The sequence below is a fragment of the Mauremys reevesii genome, linkage group 4 (genome assembly GCF_016161935.1).
Source record: "Mauremys reevesii isolate NIE-2019 linkage group 4, ASM1616193v1, whole genome shotgun sequence".
In the NCBI taxonomy this organism is placed as follows: Eukaryota; Metazoa; Chordata; order Testudines; family Geoemydidae; genus Mauremys; species Mauremys reevesii.
The window spans coordinates 23,808,031-23,828,596 of NC_052626.1; the positions used below are offsets into that span (position 1 = coordinate 23,808,031).

General features: G+C 41.5%; 1 protein-coding gene across 2 annotated transcripts in view; it reads right to left on the minus strand.

Annotated features, from left to right (window-relative positions):
• Nucleotides 1–2,488: 2,488 nt before the first annotated feature.
• The window catches only part of YY1 (YY1 transcription factor), a 42,278-nt gene continuing 24,200 nt past the window's right edge, over nt 2,489–20,566 (minus strand). Inside the window, exons 3-6 of one of the 2 annotated variants that reach the window (XM_039536883.1) lie at nt 13,046–13,106; nt 6,953–7,046; nt 6,325–6,483; nt 3,521–3,663 (exon numbers count right to left, since the gene is read on the minus strand). In XM_039536883.1, coding sequence (XP_039392817.1) covers nt 3,653–3,663; nt 6,325–6,483; nt 6,953–7,046; nt 13,046–13,106 — 325 coding nt within the window. In that variant the 3' untranslated portion in view covers nt 3,521–3,652. Of the gene's footprint in view, nt 3,664–6,324; nt 6,484–6,952; nt 7,047–13,045; nt 13,107–20,566 lie in introns of both variants that reach the window. The other variant, XM_039536882.1, reaches the window with a different exon arrangement.

The following is a 20,566-nucleotide window of genomic DNA, read 5'->3' on the forward strand; positions in this document are numbered from 1 at the left end:
AGTGAGGAGCTTTAAGAATAAGATGTGCCAATTATATTTTTAAAAGCTATTCCAAGAAGTGAATTTATTTTAATAGCTTCTATAATTAAGTTAAGATTTATTCAATTTGACTACAGGAATTCCTAAATCGTTCACCACCAGAGCTAAGTAAGCACAACTGTGAGAAGCCTCTTTTTTGGTAATGAGAGTCAGCATCTACTCAGGGGATCCAATATTCCGACGAAGCTGCTCAATGGATCTCTGCTTTCTCATACACAGTATATACAATAGGTGACAATGCTGATTTATGTTTCTAGATCACAAGCAGACCAATACAGAATACAATTAAATAACCTGGCCTCAAATGGCATTAAAGATGAAGTGCAATACATGCTTCATCCTAAGCCAACCTCAAAAAAAGAATCACATTGAACAAAATAGATACCACTTCCCACAAAATGGGGAAGGAGGAATGGGGAGAGAAATATACTATCTATACTCATTCATTAGCCCATCTGTTTATAAGCCAACCCCCCAAAATGGATAGGTAAAAACAGCAAAAACTGTATGACACTTTCATAAGCCAACCCATTTCAGGAGTTGGAAAACTTTGGCTCCTGGCCTGTCAGGGTAAGCCGCTGGCAGGTCGGGACATTTTGTTTACTTGGAGCCCCTCAGCTCCCTGTGACCACAGTTCACCATTCCCAGCCAATGGGAGGTGCGGGAAGTGCGACTTGCTGCAGCTCCCTGTGGCTGCGGTTCGCCATTCCCAGCCAATGGGAGGTGCGGGAAGTGCCACTTGCTGCAGCTCCCATTGGCTGGGAACGGTGAACCGCAGCCACAGGGAGCTGAGGGGCTCCATGCCTGCAGATGCTCCAGGTAAACAAAACTACAATGTTTTAGATCAGGGATCAGCAACTTTTGGCACATGGCTGCCAGGCCGGTTTGTTTACCTGCCACGTCCATAGGTTTGGCCGATTGCGGCTCCCACTGGCCGTGGTTCACTGCTCCAGGCCAATGGGGGCTGCAGGAAGGGTGGCCAGCACATCCCCCGGCCCGCACTGCTTCCCACCATCCCCATTGGCCTGGAGCAGCGAACCGCGGCCAGTGGGAGCCATGATCAGCCAAATCTGCAGATGCGGCAGGTAAACAAACCGGCCCGGCCCACCAGGATGCTTACTCTGGCAGGCTGCATGCCAAAAGTTGCCAATCCCTGTATTAGATATGCAATTCAATGATTCCATAGAGTTTAAAATCATCAAATTTTGATGTAGACCTTTTACAAGCCGACCTCTGCTCTTTGATGCATCACTGTTTTTAACCACAAATATTTGGCTTATGAATGAGTATATACGGTACCTTCTTTAGTGGAGATGGTCAGACACAGATACAATTTGGTTAGATAACACTAGACTAAGTTGTTCTTCTCCCCTTTCAAAAACAAAATGCCACATTTATGCAACTACAATGATGATCAGTTCCTGTAGAAAATTGCTAATAGAAGTTAACTATGAACTATTTGCCACTGCCTCCCAAAAATGTAGCCATGTGGGGAAACAAAAACAAAATGAAAACTAGTATTGCCTTATAGATAGTCCAATGCACATTTTTAAATTACCCAACCACTCCACTCTTCTACCCCTAAAAAGCCCCCTAAGCCAGAGATGCAGGGTCTATTTTAGGAATAAAATTCCATTAGTTGTAGATGAAAATCCTTCCTTGCTATTTGTAAAATGGCCTGTGTGTTGTGCAAGCACTTAACATTGCTAGTTGAAACCAAAGTCAAACAACTTGGAAAAAAAATTTTGATACCTAATTTTAATCTTGTAAAGTTTGATGGATTATATTCTTGTAACACAGATGCAGAGATTGATGTCTACAAACATTTTACTATCAGACACTGTTTAGAACAACGTTAAGCCTTTTTTTGGCCATTCTTTTAAAACATGCATTTTTTGTGCATATTCTTGTGTTTGTCACTCTTTCACTGTTAACTACAGTACACACAGATTTATTACTCAACATTTGTAACAAAGTGTTAGAAATCACTTCTGATTAGACCATCAAGAGAATGTTGTGTACGTTAAAACTTATTGGAAATTTTCATGGTCTTTGTTCCTTGCTCCAAGCATGGATCCCGGTTACTGCACCTGGTCCAAAACTGAAGGCAAGCCCAATCAAACAAAGGGTTCGCTCAATATTTTGGTGTCACCATTGACCCCACTCACCCACCTTTACTGTGACTAAGTAAAGAAGCAGGAACCCACACACCTCCACTCCACCCACTCTTTACCCTAAGCACAATTAAATTAGACACTGTGTTGTTCTACTGATTGGCTGGCTGTGGGTGCTGAAAATACTGTTTCCAACTCCATTATTCCAGTTAATAGGAGTCCAAGTCACTCCCAAACCCAGGATTACTGTCACCAATTCTGACTAAAATTACCACCTTCGGTATATTATGTTTTGCCACAGATGTATTACTTAATCAAAAATCATTGTAATTGAATGCAAAGTAAAGGAAACTTGAGTTTTATTTAAGCTTCCAATTTCTGGGAGGTTCAAGAACTATAATTATTCTGGACAAAAAAAGAAAATAGACTGTGCTTACAGATCATCTTCTGCCATACTCTTTCTTTAGGACCACTGTTTTATTGTTGTCCTTTCTATTACATGGGATGTACATATCAGGTGTTAATAAAAGGTCAGTGCCTGTACAATACATTCTACAACTGAGCACCACTTTCCGTAACTGAACAGGCAAAGAGAAATTACACTGAACATCAGCATCTGGCAGTATTTTTCCAAAAAAAGTGACTAAAATGGGTTTAAATTGATTAACACTATTAAATCACATCTAATATTGGTACTACATGATTTCATTACAGCTATACGATACAATTATACAAAAATGTGTTAACATCAAAGAATACAACCAAAATTAAGATAGCAAACAAAACCTATATAACTTTTTTCTTTACAGGAAAATACTTTTGAAGTATGCATGTAACTGCCCATTCTTTTAAAGAAAATCTACTGCAAGCAAAGTTATCAACCTCCAGAAAAATCACACATAGCATTACTAAGCATATCCCCAAAAAGTGTACAATATGCACACTTGGAAAATACAAAATTAAAAAAATTGTAAGCAACAGGTGAGCTTCATATTTATAAGAATGTGAAAAGAAGTCCAATTTTAGCACTGTTGTATAAAGAATTGTCTTTTTGATGCAAGTTCATCAATTGTCCCCTCCTGTTGGGAGCACACTTTACAAAACACCGTGTTCTTGAAACTGGATTACAGAGCAAGGTAGAGCATCTTAGCAACGTCATCTTAAAGTTTTTATTTATTTAACTACTTTATCAAAACATGTCCTTTAGGTGGGTAGGGTTCTTTTTTTAAAATTCTTTCCTAGAAACAATATACAAAGGGGAGGCATATTTATTCCCATACTCCTTTAGGATGCTTTGAGAGTTCAAGAGCTTTCTTCTCGCATACTTTCACTGGTTGTTTTTGGCCTTAGCATGTGTTAAGATGTGAGATTTCAGGTTAGTTGATTGAGCGAACTTCTTATTACAGCCGTCAAACGGGCACACATAGGGCCTGTCGCCAGTGTGAATTCGCACATGTGTGCGTAAATTGAAGTCCAGTGAAAATCGCTTTCCACATCCTTCAAACGTGCACTGTTGAAAGGAAAGGTCACAGATTAAAAACATTCTCAACAGGAGCAACAGATACTTGGTAAGTCAGCAAAAGATTCTTGCTTGCGTTACTAGGTTCCCTTTACAAATATTAGGTCCTGATCCTGCAGTCCATTTCCCCTGAAAACTCCTAGAAGAACCAGTGAGAGCTTTGCCTGAGAAATAATTGCAGGTCTTAGCATAACAACATTGCATTCATTACATCTCATTTAATGTATGAAGTTTATTTTTTTTTAGTGAAAGCCTAAAGAGAAAATTGATGACTGTATTTTTCTCAAATAGTTGCAATGTACACTGAAGACTACCGTGAAGAAAAAATTCTGAGGAGATCAAAGCTCCAAGCTTTCTCTACACATTCCCTTTTTTACTCCTGGAGGAATTCTGCACCACTGTGCAGTGCAGAATTTTGCGGAAATTAACATTGTGCATGCAGAATTTCCTTCCCCCCATAGAAATGGGCTACAGTGCCTGCTAGCCACCACTGGACCCAGCAGAGCACAGCTCACACAGACACTGCTGGGGAAAGGAGAGGGAGCTAGAGGGTTCCTGGCAGCTACAGTTCCCAGCATGCCTTGAGAGAAAGAGGTATGCATGCAGGAAACTCCAAGCCTGGAACTAAGCATCAGATGGTTTTTCCTTCTGGATCCCCAGGCTCTGGGGGTGGGGGCAGGCGGGGGAAGAGAGGGTGTCTGGGCTGGATGGTTCCCATGGCTGGTCTGGAAGGGGGCAGGGGAGATATAGAGGAGAGGGATTGTGGGTGTCTGGTTCCCTGGCTGGGCTCGGAGGGCAGAGCATAGAAACAGGAACTGGGTTGTCATGGGGGTTTCTTTAACTCTCAGTTAAAGAAGCAGCCCTCAGCTTTAGAATTTGGTACCCCCCCTTCCCACCTGCTCCAAAAATCAGCTAGACTCCATTCTACTGGAGGGACTCAAAGACTAAAATTTTTGGGAAGAGAAGGTCACAGCACAATAAGGGTTATTTGTGGGTCAGATGGGCTACTGTTCAGATAAGATATTTTATGAGTTGTTGCCATGCAGGGGAGAGATGAGAAGCTAACTCATGCTTTATACAATTGTTCTTAATGTACATAAAGAGCCACAAGAGCCTGGATCAGAGCGTTTTTTTTTTTTTTTGGGGGGGGGGGGGGGTTCCCTACAAATAAAAACAGATAAATGAATAAAAACTCCACACCACAGGAATATTTGTTTCTAGGGAAAAACAAAAAAAACCTCTCTCAATTTACTGAATTCAACCATTACGTTCTATGAAAACTACAGATTCTAAGGCAAAAAGGAACCACTGTGATAATCTAGTCTAGTCTGACTTCCTGCACAACTCATGCAATACTGAATAGTGAAAGGACTTGAACTTGGGTATCCCATCTTCCAGGTGAATACTCTAACCACTGGGCTAGAGAATCACTCAGGAGGTGGATAATTCAGGTAATGACTTGTGGACTTTTAATTCTTAAAATGATTAGGAACAATATTTAGGGGCTTTTTTTTTTTAAACCAGAAGTGGTAGGTTTGAAGGTTTTCTGTATTAAAGAATCTCATTTTTAGAATATCAGTTTGTGTCTTGTGACAGATTACTTTCTTGAAGAAACTAAACAAATTAAAACAAGGTATCTTAACTGAACTGATGTGCATCAGTTATTTCTGCATGTTGTATAATTCAGAGTCTACAGTAATTTTTGAATGATATTTACCATATGAAGAAGGCTGGGGACCTCTGGTGGCAGGAGCTCAAGTGTCTCCTACACTGTCGTAGCATCAGAGGATATTCAGTGGGTAGTTCATGGCTTTAATTTTAAGTTGATTAACACTCAACTTGAAAGTTAAGCATTCTGATTAGCCAATGGTGCATCAAACAGCACAAGAAAAAAAAAGTGTCTGCTGACAACATGGGGGACATTAAAAAAAAAAAAGGAGAGAATGAAACAGTTTCTCCCCCCACGGGGAGTATCCCCACTGTAAATTTTAACATGGATATTCAGGCAGTTTGTTTACAAATGTGTTACAAAAACAGCCTCTAAACAAAAAAAAAATATCCACATAATACATTGTGATACAGCTTTGCAGTCTTAATCTGCCAAGCTACATAGTATGACTCTTAATAGTGGAAGACAATCCATTTACACACCCTAATTAGCATAACCTGAGGCCTTGTTTACACTAGTAAAATACATCATGTTGAAAAAAGAGGAAGCAATGAGAGTTTTCTCAAATATGGTATCCAAAGTCTAATTTTCTTGCAAGTTTTCCAAAAACTTAAAGTAGGCTAGAATAGTTAAATTCAAATGCGCTGATGTGTGCGCTATAATACACTCCACTTCCAAAATATACCTGGAAATAAACAATCATAATTTTGTCTAAGCATTAATAATTAGTGAACAGAGAACTTGTTCTAACTTCTCTAAGGATCTGATCCAAAGCCCTCTAAAGTCAATGGAAAGGCTGATATTAGTATCAGACTTTGGATCATGTCTTGATTTTGCATGTCAAGTCACCACATGTAATTTTATTTTGAGACAAGGTGCTTCCTTGCCTCAACTGGCGAGGAAGCCAGGCAAGCACAGTCTCCCCCCCACCCTTTTTTTAAATTAAAACTGGAATACTCTGCATGTCTCGAAAGTGGCCATACCTGAAAGGGCTTCTCTCCAGTATGAACTAGCTGATGTCGCTTTAGCTTGGAACTCTCCACAAAGGCCTTGCCGCATTCTGCACATACGTGTACTCGAGGACCATGAGTGTGAAGATGCTTCCTCATAGCAGAGTTGTCCCTGAACATTTTTGTGCAGCCCTTAAAGAGAATTAAAAAAAAACCTTAGTCAATACATAAACAAGTTCCAATAATAAAATTTCTAGCATTTTAGTAGATTAAAGTTTAGTTACCCGCCCGTCCGCCCCCTTTTCCCTGGAAAAATACCTTAAAATAGAAGCTGGCTCTGGAAAGACATACTCCCTCACATTGATGCATATTTTACTTTGACTTACGAGGTTAAAAATAGAACACTTTTACAATAAAATTACCACAAACTCTTACTATGGACAGCCAGTAAATATCAATAATTTAAGAGGTGGGAAAAAAATCCAACTCCTCTACTCACCCATACAACATTAGTGTACGACATGCAGTCAAGTTTTATTAAGACACACTGCATCTTCCCCATAAGATTACATCCTATTAACAGAAGCACAGGTGAACAAACTGAACAAAATTTATGGTAGTCCAAGGGCTAGCAAAAAGTAAAATGGTAGTCCACCGCTACCTTTGGTGGGCCCCATATTCTTTGTGCAAGTGATGTCTGTCTCTGTCCATCTCCTACTGTCCCTCTTTCTTCTTTCTTTGTCTGTTTCCCGTTCCTGACAGAGAAAGAAGCAAGAGGGTCTCCAAGGCACAGCAGCTACAGAAGAAATCTATTCCGTAATGCACTGAGAGCAGAATTAGTCTGATAAATTGACTAGGATTATAAAAGGTAACAGCTGTGTTGTTTCTAGGGAGGGGGAAGGTGGATCTGGTGCTGCTGGGTCATGAAACCTGAAGACCACCACCTGGTAGCTGCATCACAGGAAGGCAGAATACAGATCTTACTCCTGAGCAACAAGAGTGTATAACCTCAAGTAATGGGAACTCACCCCCACTTTTTGAAGATCCTGCCTCTGCAGATTCACTTATATTTTGAATACTGCATTTGCAGAGAGACTAAAGAGACAAAATTAGGCAGAAGTCCTACCTAGACATAACGGTTCTTGATTGAGCTATTCCCTTTCTGCACCTCTAATCTATGAGCTTCCCATTCTATCTTTACTGGTTGGTGAGATTTGGAAAATAGAGAATTACGATCATTTTTACAGATTCCTGTTGCCCCAGATATCATTTGTTCAAAATTCATGCTACCTTTAAAATTCCCAACTCTTTTCACCACACGTTTCTTCTATCCCCTTCCTTACTGATCAACTGTGTTCTATTCCTTCTTTGTTTGCCTGCTGCTTCTGCCATCCCCTAGGCATCCCTTTTTAATGGAGTGTTTTCCAACCCCCTTGCCAACTTTAAATACCACTAAACACCAACTAATAGAGAGATGAGGGACAGAAGTTAATTACTTATAAATATTACCACCTAGCTTTTTCATCAGATCTCAAAGGATTTACCAAAAGTGGTCAATATCCTCCCCATTTTACAGATGGGGAAACCAAGACACAGAGGGGTGAAGTGATGTGCCCAAGGTCACCCAGCAGGCCAGTAACAGAACTGGGAGTAGAGCCAGTGTCTCTTGAATCCCTCCCCCAACACTACCAGGCAGCCTCAGCTTCTATACTGCTGAGCAAGCCTAGACTCCTTGTAATCATTCTGAAAAAGCACCTCTTTACAAATCTAGTCTACAAAGGGACTGACTAGCTACAATGTTAATAATCTAGAGGCTTCATATTTCATACATAAGCCATTACATCAGAAATAACAAGCCAACTGGATTATGAAAAAGTCCCCTAATGCCTCTTTGGCTAACTACCATAACATACCATACTCTTTGGCCCTATGAAATCTGCATTAACGAGAACTTGGACAGAATCAAAACATTAATGCGGAATTCTGCTCTCTCCATCACTTGGACTGCAGGGGCAGGCAGGCTAAGAGTCAAGCCTGCTGTGCAGAGCCAGCCCAAGGGTGGGGCTGATGTTGGCGTGTCTCCTTCCCCCCGCTGGTGTACCCAGTCGCCACTGAGGAGGGGGAGCCATGTGGGAGAACAGAGGGGCACCTGTCTATACACCAGCCTCTGGATCAGGAGTGGTAGCTGCAGCTGCTGTCTAAACAAATGTTCAGGCTGGTGAGTTGCTCTGCTTAAAGGGAGACGGTGCTGACACTCCCCCAACACAGTTTTGTGGATTTCTTGTGTTACTGTTCAGCAACGTCAGTTTGGTCATATTACCAAATGCTACTTTAAAAAGCAATTTAAAATATATTACTTTTGGCTTGTACCCCTCTACCCTGATATAATGCTGTCCTCAGGAGCCAAAAAAAAATCTTACCACGTTATAGGTAAAACCGCATTATACCGAACTTTCTTTGATCCACTGGAGTGTGCAGCCCTGCCCCTCCCGGAGCGCTGCTTTACCACGTTATATCCGAATTCGTGTTATAGTGGGTCACGTTATATCGGGGTAGAGGTGTACTGTATATCTGCCAGATGTTTTGTTTAGACTGTAAATATTTTGGGGGGTGGGGTGGTAAAATCAATTTTTCCCATTGCAATCCAATTCTGAACATTTAATACATTTATAGTAAGGATACTTAATTGTTGCAAATGTATCAAACAATTTTGATGTAAAAGACCATAAAGGTGGAATTGTTTTAAAAAAGGGAAAAAAAGAAATTACAATAAATCCAAACATCCATAATAAAACTGATTTCATAGGGCCCTACATACACAGGGAATCCAACCAGATGACTTTCTTAGTCACTCATACCAAAAAAATTACCTCCACTATCCAGCATAAAGGATGGGGCAATGGATTTGTGGGATCAAGACTGCATTTCATGGTAAAGACAGACACTCTTCTTACAAATTCAACCCAGCTAAATGAAATGAGCTACTAGGGCTTCCCTGTTGAATAAACGTAAGATGGGAATAGAGATGAACTCATTTGTCAAAGGACCCTCAAAGCATATCAGAAACTTTCATAAATTCTTATGTTTTGTTAATGAGTTTCAGATTCCATATGAATTTTGACATGTACATGAAAAGTACTCAGAACACCATGGTAGTACCATACAACTGTATAGAGTACAAGTTTGAAAACAGCAACTGATTGAGTGATCCACCTTCCAATCTGCAATTCTGCAAGCTTCCTCTTTGGGACCTACTTCTGCCAAACTGGCAATAACTGTATCTGAACAGGTCTTAAGTTTTGAAAAACCAAAAAGCCACCACTTCTAAATAAAAAAAAAGTTTTCCCCACAGGCTTCACAATGCCTTTGATTAACAGGCTTCAAGATTTCCATGTCTTTATTCAAAAAAGTTAAACTTCACAAATGGGTGGGATGAAAAAACTATTTATATGGATTTTAAAATCCCCACTACTCAGTGGAAAGGAGAAGGAAAGTCTCAAAAGGTATTTCTTGGTTACACAGAAGTAACGAAGTGGTCTTAAGAGTTACCTCTACACTGATAAAGGAACTTTTTGGGAGTGGAAGAGATGCAATAAGGAAGTATTACTTTTCTTCTCCCACCTAATGTAGACAATGTAATGGTTTATCAGAAGTATAATTAAATCAGAAGTAAGAGCAGGATTGATTTAAAGTTGTGAAGAACAAACGTCTCTCCTCAGAGGAAGAATAATTTAACTCTGGGTCTCCAAGTACAACTTTAAGGAAAGATGAACCTACATTCTGAAACAGAGCCCTGAATAGGAGCTCAATGTTCCCAGAGTAGATGCTTGGGCTCAAGGCTAGTAAGGAACAGACCTAGGTTACTGATCTGTAATGTGCACTATTAAATATCTGCACAGGCAAGCATTCTTAGGCTCACGCTATCTAGAAACCAAGCCCCACAACCTATAATGACTTCATATCAAGGCTGGGTACGCCTAGATCTCAGGAATACACTTTGGACAGTTTTCAGAACAGGTTCATGCCATCAAATAGCATTTTAAATTACCATGGACAAGATATTGCAACAATAGTGTACAGTCGCTACCAAAAGACAACTTTACAGAAGTGCTAACCATAAGAGAAGGGACCAGAGTGCTCTCCTTTATGTAAGTAGTGGCCGCAGAAAAGATCTGATGATTAAATAGTCTAGGGCAGTGGTTCTCAACCAGGGGTACGTGTACGTCTGGGGCTACATCAACTCATCTAGATATTTGCCTAGTTTTACAACAGGCTACATGAAAAGCACTAGTGAAGTCAGTAGAAACTAAAATTTCATAGACAATGATTTGTTTATACGGCTTTGTATACTATACACTGAAATGCAAGTACAATATTAATATTCCAATTGACTAATTTTATTATATGATAAAAATGAGAAAGTAAGCAATTTTTCAGTAATAGTGTGCTGTGACACTTGTATTTTTGTGTCTCATTTTTAAGTGAGGTGAAACTTGGGGAGTATACAAGACAGATCAAACTCTTGAAAGTGGTACAGGAACTCCTCACTTAAAGTTGTCCCAGTTAACGTTGTTTCGATGTTAAGTTGCTGATCAATTAGGGAACATGCTTGTTTAAAGTTGTGCAATGCTCCCTTCTAATGTTGTTTGGCAGCCGCCTGTTTTGTCCGCTGCTTGCGGGAAGAGCAGCCTGTTGAGCTAGCTGGTGGGTGGTTGGAACCAGAGTGGACCAGCAGCCACCTTATCAGCTCCCTACTCCCCCAAATTCCCTTTGCAGCAGCTGTCCCTTCCACCACTGCCATGTGCTGCTCCTGCCCTCTGCCTTGGAGCTGCTCCCAGAGACTCCTGCTTGCTGTACAGGGGGGGAAGAAGGGGGCTAATGTCAGGGTGTCTCCCCCTCCCCTCTGCTCCTGCACCCCGCTTACCCCATCTTCCATAGAGCAGGGGGACACATGAGGGAGGGAGGGAGGAAGCTTCTAGGCAGTAGCTGCTGTCTCAGGTCTCAGCAAGCTGATTTAATTAACAAGGCAGTGTACTTAAGCCTGGGGTCAGCTACTTAAAGGGGAAATGTGCATTTTTTCCCCTCGCACATAGGGGGCATGTGTCTGCCCTCCCTCCTTTCCTGCTGCCTTGCAGTATTGTGAGAGTTAACCCTTGAGGGCTCAGTCAATTGCTAGTTCATTTAGCAGTAAGGCATTCCCTGAGAAATATCCCACCCTCTGACTCTTCCACCTCAACCAAGCTTCACAATCATCATCACTGTGTACCAGTATTAAACTGTTTAAAACTTATACTCTGTGTGTATGTGTATTTTATTGTGAGAGAGACAGAGAGAGAGAGACTTGTCTGGTGAACATTTTTTTCCTGGAACCTAACCCCCTCATTTACATTAATTCTTATGGGGAAATTGGATTAGCTTAACATCGTTTTGCTTAAAGTCGCATTTTTCAGGAACACACCTACAATGTTAAGTGAGGAGTTCCTGTACAGTAGTCTGGAAAGGTTGAGCCACTGGTCTAGGGGTCTGTCTACATTAGACCCCTACACCAGCCTTACAGCTTGGACTGAGACTTGTGCTAGAGGGGCCCAAGCTAATGTGATAGAAATAGCTGTGTGGACATTGTGGCACTGGCAGAGGCTCACACTAGCCAGACAAGCTTGGCGCCAGGGTGGGCTTGAGCTACTCCTGGGGAAATTATGCACACAGTATTTTAAAATTCTGCAGATTTTGTCAAGAACAATACTATATAATCATGCCAGTTTCAATTATTTGGTAATTTATTTCAAAATACCTGTCAGCAAAAATTCCCCCACAAGTAGAGTATTCAAGAAACCCCTACGACAACCCAGTTCCTCTGCCCCCTTCCCTCCGAGAACCCAGATGCACCTCTCTCAAGCCCAGACACTCTCACCCCCACTCCCACCCCCAAGACCAGAGGGAGAAACAGCCTGATGCTAGGTCCAAGACTTGCATGCCATCACCTCCTTCCTTCAGAGCATGCTGAGAACTGCAGCTATTAGGAACCCTCCAGTTCCCTCCTCTTCCCCCTAGCCTTGTGCTGGGTCCAGTGGCCTCTAGTGACAGCCAACATCTCTGCAGCCCATTTCTGTGAGGAAAAAAGGAAATTCTGCGTGCACAACATTAATTTCTGAAAATTTCTGTACTGTGCATTGGCAAAGAATTCCCCCAAGAGAAGCCTGATCTCAGGTGCCTAGCCTGAGCCTCTGCCAGTGACACAATGCCCACACAGCTATTTCTAGCATAAATCTGTGTATTGAGCTGGGAGGCTAGCTCCCAGCTGCAACAGACATCCTTGACCTTTACCAAATGACATTCTCCAATGATCCTTCAAGTTATCAATATCATGAGCCAGGTGTGAGACACAGCAGTACAGAATCTTAAAAGGAATACAGTTCAGGTTAATGAGGATTAATGAGGTATTTTCATATAGTCAGATGGAAAATTACATTACTGGGACAAAGGGTCCTGCCATACTCCTATGATCACCTTACATGCAAACAAGGTTTCCTTCTGTGAATTTCATAACAAAATTTGTAGGAAGAGTTGAGGAAATCTTTTAGCATCTGGAAAGCACCTAAAGAGGTGACTGTATTTAAAGTAACAGACCTCAATATTTAGCTTTAATACAAATATTCAGCTTATTCCTTCCCTAACAGAAAAAAAAGTGAGACAAAATTCAGTTCCACAAGTGACTGACCACTAAAATGCCTTAAGTTCTGAGAGTTTCACTTACTTTGTGAGGACATGCTATCGTTCTTGGAGCATCATCTTCTTTAATTTTTCGTGGCTTCATTCTTACAAAAAACAAAAGAAGAAACACTGGTAAGTATGTAGAAGCAACCTTCCTAAAACTGTTTGCTTTAATATTTAAAAAAAAAATCCTGCAAGTTACATACACATCAACTGCATTTGGAGTTTAATGTTGTAGTGAGGAGATATATATAAAAATACTTTAACAGTATATTTTTGCATTTTGAAAAAGCACTTTAGTCCATACAACACAAACTTTAAAATCTGAAGATCTTTACATAATCATCTTTCAGATACAGAACACTGTACATTTAAAGTAAGGCTGTCAATCGCAGTTAACAAGCAACTAACACAAAACTAGATTAAAAATAGTTGCAATTAATTGCAGTTTTAAATGCATTGTTAAGTAACAGAATACCGACTTAAATTTATTATAAATATTATTGTTTTTCTACATTTCCAAGTATCCTGATTTCAATTACAACATAAATACAAAGTGTACAGTGCTCACTTTTTTTATTACAAATATTTGCACTGTAAGAAAGAAAAAGAAATAGCATGAGGTGAACTGAAAAATACAAGTACTGTGGTGCAATCTCTATAGTGAAAGTGCAGAACTGTGGAGAGAGCACAGGACCTGTACAGATAGAGAGATGTTTCCACTAGGAATCTGAAAAGTTTCTTGTGGGCTGGATAAATGGATATCTGAAAATGGGCATCTTGCAGATCAAGAACCACAAAAGTCTTGAGGGATTTAATGAGGGAACTATAGAGGTCAGAGTCACCATTCTGAACTTGGGAATCTTTAATGCTTCAACTCTTATGAATTCCAAATCCAGAAGGGACCACTGGGATTATCTAGCCTGACCATCTGATAACAGGCCACAGAAATTCTCCAAAATCATTCCTAGCACTTAACTTTTAGAAATACATCCAATCATGATTAAAAAAAATTGCCAGTGATGGAGAATCCAACACAATTTTTTAGACTTAAAAATTTACACCTTCTTTCCAGTCTGAATTTGTCTAGAAAATTGTCATTGGATCATGCTATACTTTTCTCTGCTAGATCGAAGAGGCCAATATTAAATATTTGTTCCAAGTAGAGGTTTATAGACTAATCTGTCACCCCTTACCCTTCTCTTTATTAAGCTAAATAAAGAGAGCTTCTTGAGTCTAATTGCTATAATGGCAGGTTTTCTAATCCTTTAATCATTCTTGTGGCTTTTCTCTGAACCCTCCCCAATCTATAAACATCCTCTTTAATCATGGATACCAGAACTGGACAGTATTTCTAGCAGCAGTTGCACCAGTGCCGAATACAGAGGTTTTTAAAAAAACACCCTCTGGTCTGACCCAAGATTTCCCCTTTTTAATGCATCCAAGGATTGCATTAGCCCTTTGTTGTCTTTGGGATGAGAAAGATAATGGGAATAACCCCTTGACCTATAACTCTGAGTCCCTCCTCCAAATTGTAGAAGGGAGTCCACTTTTTGTTTGAACAGTATCTTGTGAAAATGGCCCCTCAAGGAGGAAAGAAGAAGAAAAAAAAAAAAGGATGGGGAATGGGGCTAAATGGTCAAGAAGAGAATGGAATTACATAGAATATCCCTTGTTTACTATTTCCAAGACTTGAGTTGATCTGAGTCCAGGCTTACCAAAAATAAAAAGAGATAGCTACCAAGATGGTGGATGGAAGGGGAAGAAAGACAGAAGGGAAGAGATCTCAAGGTTCTGCCAGTCTCTCAATGTTTTCCTAGGGAAAACAGACTGTGCAGCAGCAGAGAAAGGCTGAAACCTCTTCTTTCTGGGCAGCTTCCAAGGTCTGAGAATGGTAACAGTATGTGGGCACAGAAACACTGCCTGAAGGAAGTCCTGTCTCACTTACTTCCGTCTTAGTACTGGAAAAGAGATCAGGAGAATGTAGTCACCCTAGATTCCTTTAAGGAATAGAGGAATTCACCACTCTGAAGTAAAAAGTTATCTTCAAAAAGGTCCTCAATTTTTGTTTGGACCTCCCTGGAAAATCCCTCATGACTGGAAAAAGTAAGGTCTTTTCACGACCACCAATGTAAGCAAAGTACATCCCGCTATATTGTTTACTGCAGCCTACAATTGGATGCAGGTTATCAGCTATCCTTCAGATCGGGATGGTCTTTAGTTCTTCTCAGTGATTGAGGTAGCCTATCCACAAACAGTCCATCTCAATTCAAATAATTTTATTTGGACAGAAGCACTTGGTAATTATCCACCAGCATATGGAGGCTGATAAATGAATACTTTGCATCCAAACAGGCCCAGTCTTTTTAAATCTTTCCCCTTAGATATAGATTTGGGAGACTCCTGCCACTTTGATCTCTCTTGGGCCGCAGCTTCCAGAAACGACTTTGATACTGAATGGGAATAAAAGTACTCCAAGTTCTTTGGAAGGGATGTGGAATCTCATCAGCCCACTTGGATGTGGCCAAAATGGAAGCTAGCGCATGTCACAGGTCTTTCATGGGATGATCCTCATTTATAAGCAAGATGAGCCTGCCAGCAATAGAAGTGTGTAAAATGTGCAGGAGTTTGAAAAAGATTTCTCCTGCATCACTTTCAGAGGTGTATCTAGAGTCTCTGCCATGGACCTGATGAGGTCCTGAAATGCTTTGAAGTCATCAGCTAACGACAACATTAATTTACTGCCTCATTCTTCCCCTCGTAGCATTCATTACTTTCCTCCTGATACTTTGAGGCTCTAAGGCTGCACTAGCTGACTTGACTTGTTAGTTTATACTGCCTCTTTGGGCAGCAGTATCTAATCCACAAGGAGGCAGATTACTCAGGCTTGCATGAACACAGCTGCACTCCCCTGGGTGTCCAGTCAAGCCAGAGTTGATCTGGGCATCAATATGGATTGAGGGACACATGGGGGTGTGTGCATGTAAAATCAGGAAGGGTATTTCCCATGAGCCCTAGGTCATATACTGCTGTCCCTTACAGATTCCTTTCTGACTCGCACTGTACAACCCAAAAGGAATGGAAGGAGTCGCTCCTATTGTGCCCCAATAGGGATGCAGACAAAGAATACATGGCTTCCAAGACATCCTGTCAGGAGTGCCCGGGCTCTGTTGTGCTCTCTAAGTGGGCAGTGGGTTAATTCAGTACCAGAGATATCTTCTTGACCTGCTATACCAACAACTTGCTAGCTGATGCTTTTCCTTCTCCTGGTATATGGCTTCTGATGGCACAAACAATGAATTAGATTCTAGAATGGGTATGAGATGTAGCCACTCTGTTAAGTGCATCTACCCACCATCAATATGATAAAGAGGGCATTATTTAACCAAATAGCACACAGTTCTTGAGCTCCATGGGAGCAGGACAGGAAGCTCAGGAAGACCCAATGATAAAGATGCAAGTAAAACGGCCCGTGATGACAACACATCCCATTGTAAGAATCTTTTGGTTCATACGATTATTCTGAAGGTCTTGAGAGAGCTAATCCTGAGCGCCTAGGAAATATAGATCTGAGCTGTCTAACTGCCAAGAAATGTGCCACTGCTCTAAAAATATAGTCCCGCACTACAGTGGCAACAGGTTCCTTAGAAAGTTTGTCTGATGGGATCAACTATTTCAGAAAACACTTTAGCAAGTGTTTCTGATATGGCTTTGAGACAAAATTATGAAGTAAGCTGTCTTGATAGTTGGCTGCACACAGTAATGGGGCTAGGGCCTTACCTTATGCCTAATTACTGGGGAAGCAATGCCAACCAGGACTGGAATGCTGGAAACTGCAGTTGTCTGGGTTGTACCATTGATGATATGCAGGACAGAATTGATCACTGAGTACAACTTGTCACAATGACAACTGGAGCCCTAAGATGCTTCACAGCATTAAGCAGGTACAATCATTAGGGAACTGGTAGCTGTCTGTAAGGTGGCAACACTAACGCCCATGAGTTGCTGGCAAGTTTGCAACTCAACTGGATTTTGCAAGTCTTCTTGATGTGTTGATGAATGGACAAAGCAGTCAAGCTTTACTGCCAAATATGTAGGGTATAGCTCAGAAACGATTGGCTGATGGATAACACCATCTTGAGTGCATTTATATCACCACTTCAAAAAGTACTTGGCCAATGTGGATTAGTCATCATCAACTTCAAGCTCTCATGGAGAGGAGACTCTGATACTGGGTACAAGGATGAAAAAGAAAAGAAAAAAAAAAGTCACCGTACCTGATATGCCTGGGGTACTGACCCAGTAGGTATCAATCCACTGGACACTCAGGAACACATCTGTGAGGTTACCTGAACAGGAGCCCTGGGTGATAAAGGACTGGTTCCAAGAGAGATGCAGTCCATAGCTTTAGTGGTTATTGCCAGCACTCTCTTAAAAGTCAGTACCAAGGTGCCCCTCTCAGGCTGCTGACTGCCCTTTGATTGCTGAATCAGACTTATGGGTCAAGGCAAAAGACTTAAGGTACCTATATCTTGGGTCAATTCTGGAGCACTGCTTCTTCCTAGTCCTCAGAAGCTGGAATGAAGGCAGATGAGCTTCGTCAACCAAGAGGCGTGGTCGACGAAGCTCAAGAGCTTGGTATGGACTCTGGGCTCACCAGGGAACTCATGCAGAAGGAATGACCAGGCAACTGATGTCTAGCTGTGTCCAAGGAGGCCTGCTTTGAGTGCTTCAAGAGGAACAATTTTAAGTGAGATCCTCAAACTTTTGAGTCCACTTGAAAATGAGCAACATTCAGTACACACACCACTTAGGAATGTTTCCTCAAACTAAATGGGCACCTAAAGTGTCCATCACTCAGTGGCACTGAAGCTTCACATTAAGGCAGGTTTTAAACCATGAAGATTTTGCTTCTACTATTCTTCTAGAGTCCCTGAAGTGGTGGTCTAGCCTACGAAACAGAACATACATAAAATAAGGAATCTGTGCGTGCACGGATTGCACCGGGGCAATAAGACTAACCATCAATACTAAAAAAAGCACAGCGCTCAGAGAAGCAGGCAGGGAGTTCCAACTCACTGCTGCAGGTGGTAAGAACTGAGGTTGGGCCTGCTCTGCCCTTTAAGCCCTAAAAAGAGATGCTAGGACATCTAGGGCACAGACATGGCCCCATCAGACATTGCTGGCCAAAAGAACCTGAACTTGTGTACCTAGAGCATGTGTTCACCAAGAGTGGAATCCTAGTAGACAATTGCTATTGCAAGAAGAATTTAAACTTTATATTTAATTTATTAGAAAAAGGAAATTTGGGTCTTTAAGAAGTTATTTTTAAATTTTGCACCACAAGAGTGGTACAAAGCTGCCCTAATACAATCTATGATCTTTAAAGAGTTTTTAATCCTGGTATTTTAGTTAGTGTTTTAGCATAGTTGGGTCACAGTAAGGTAGAGAGAGTTGCAATAAAATGGAATAAATTTCTCCTTCAATTCAAGGCTCTGGAAAATGCAATCATCATTTCTGTTGCAAGTAGAGAAAACAATTCATGTTTTGCACTGTGAAGGCCACATTCTCACACAGTTGAGCAGAACAAGGTACCTTATTTTGAAAAGAACAAATGCGCCATTTTTGTGAGGAAACAAGCTTTTTTTGTGAGAAAAAACCCACTCAAGCATAACAATCACAGATGTCTTTAAGGATATGAACCTAGGAGACTAAGGGCAGGTTTACACTTAAAACTACATCTGTAGTGCTTTCATGAAGACTCTCTACACCAATAGGAGAGAATTCTCCTGTTAGCGTAGTTAATCCACCTCCACAAGAAGCAGTAGCTATGTGGTCAAGAGAAGCTCTCCCATTGACACAGCGCCATCTACACTGGCGCTTAGGTCACTATAAGTACGTCACTCAGAGGTGTGAAAAAGTCATACCCCTGATCAATGTAATTATAGCAAAGTAATTCTGTAGTGTAGGCCTGCCCTCATTCCACGGATGAAGTGCCCAGAGCACTTCAGTTGGTGGCAGAAGTGGCAGTGGTTGACATGACCAATGGCTAAAATAGTTTCCTCTCCTTTGCTCTATCAATTCTGGAGGCGGGGGTCAATTGCAAGGAGAGTTGCCACTCTGGCCCTCATTCAATGAGTGCACTAGGGAGGCGTGAAGGGGATGCAGGAGAGGAAGAGGATTACTGCTTGGACGGCATGCAGAAGTGGAGAAAGAAGTGTGAATGAAAGAACAGAGGGGCCAAAAGGGAGAAGCTAAACAAGGAAGAACGTTATGACCAAGACTCAGGGCTGTGGCAACTTCCCACCTATTATATTTTCCCCTTTTTCTTTCTTCACATTTTACTTCCTCTTTCTTCATTTGTACTTTTGCTGTTTCTAAGCAGTTCAGCCACATTAACAGTGCTTAGAAAAAAAAAATCAGAGGCCAACTTTTTAAACTTACGTTTAAGTAAAATTTATTTATTTTTAAAGAAAAGGGGAAAAATAAGCCACCACTGTTCATAACTGCCAGAATTACAGCTATGTTTACTTACTTCCACTAGGTTCTAGTACCAGACAATCATGGAATTGTTACACTTCAACGTAAGTTTCGCTTAACAGCAAATTTAGAAAATGCTCCATTTTAGTATTTCATTTAAAGGGATTCTCACCATCCCATGCAAAGACATACACTCCTATAGATTTTATCTATTAAATAGTAGACAATGTAAAGAGCTTAAAAATCATTCACATTTTAAACCTCCAAACAGAATTGTTAGCCTGTAATAAGCAAACCGAAGAGAGAAAAATCTGCCATCAGTCACACTGTTTGAGGTATATAGTTATATACATTTTCTGGTCCTGCTTAACACAAATAATGCCAGCACTCTTCATAAACCCTGTATAAAGATTTGGAAGTGACAAGCTTATGCATCCATTCATGTCAGAATATGCCTTAACTGGATAGTGCTACCCAACAGATTACACTATTCTGATGCAACTTGTTACATACACCTCTACCCCAATATAATGCAGTCCTATATAACATGAATTTGGATATAATGCGGTAAAGCAGCATTTTGGGGGACGGCGCTGCTTTACCTCATTATAGCCGAATTCATGTTACGACAAGCAGTTCCTCTGCGCCTGCATTACTTGCTGTGGCCCTCCCTACCCCAGCTCACCTCCTCTCCATCTCCTCCCACGAGTTCGCCGCAGCGCCACTTCTCCTCCCTCCCAGGCTTACTGTGCCAAACAGCTGATTGGCGTGGCAAGCCTGGGAGAGAGAAGCGGAGCTGTGGTGCGCTCGTGGGAGGAGGCGGAGGTGAGCTGGGGCAGGGGGGCCGCAAGTTGGGGGGGGGGCACAGAGGAACTGCTCCCCACCCCAGCTCATCTCCACATCCTCCCCTGAGCGCCCCATTGCCACTCTGTTTCTTCTCCCCACTCCCTTCCAGGCTTGCTGGGCCAAACAGCTGATTGGCGTGGTAAGTCTGGAAGGGAGGGAGAAGCAGAGTGGCAGTAGTGCGCTCAGGGAGGAGGCAGAGCGGAGGTGAGCTGGGGTGGGGAGCGGTTCCTCTCCCTAC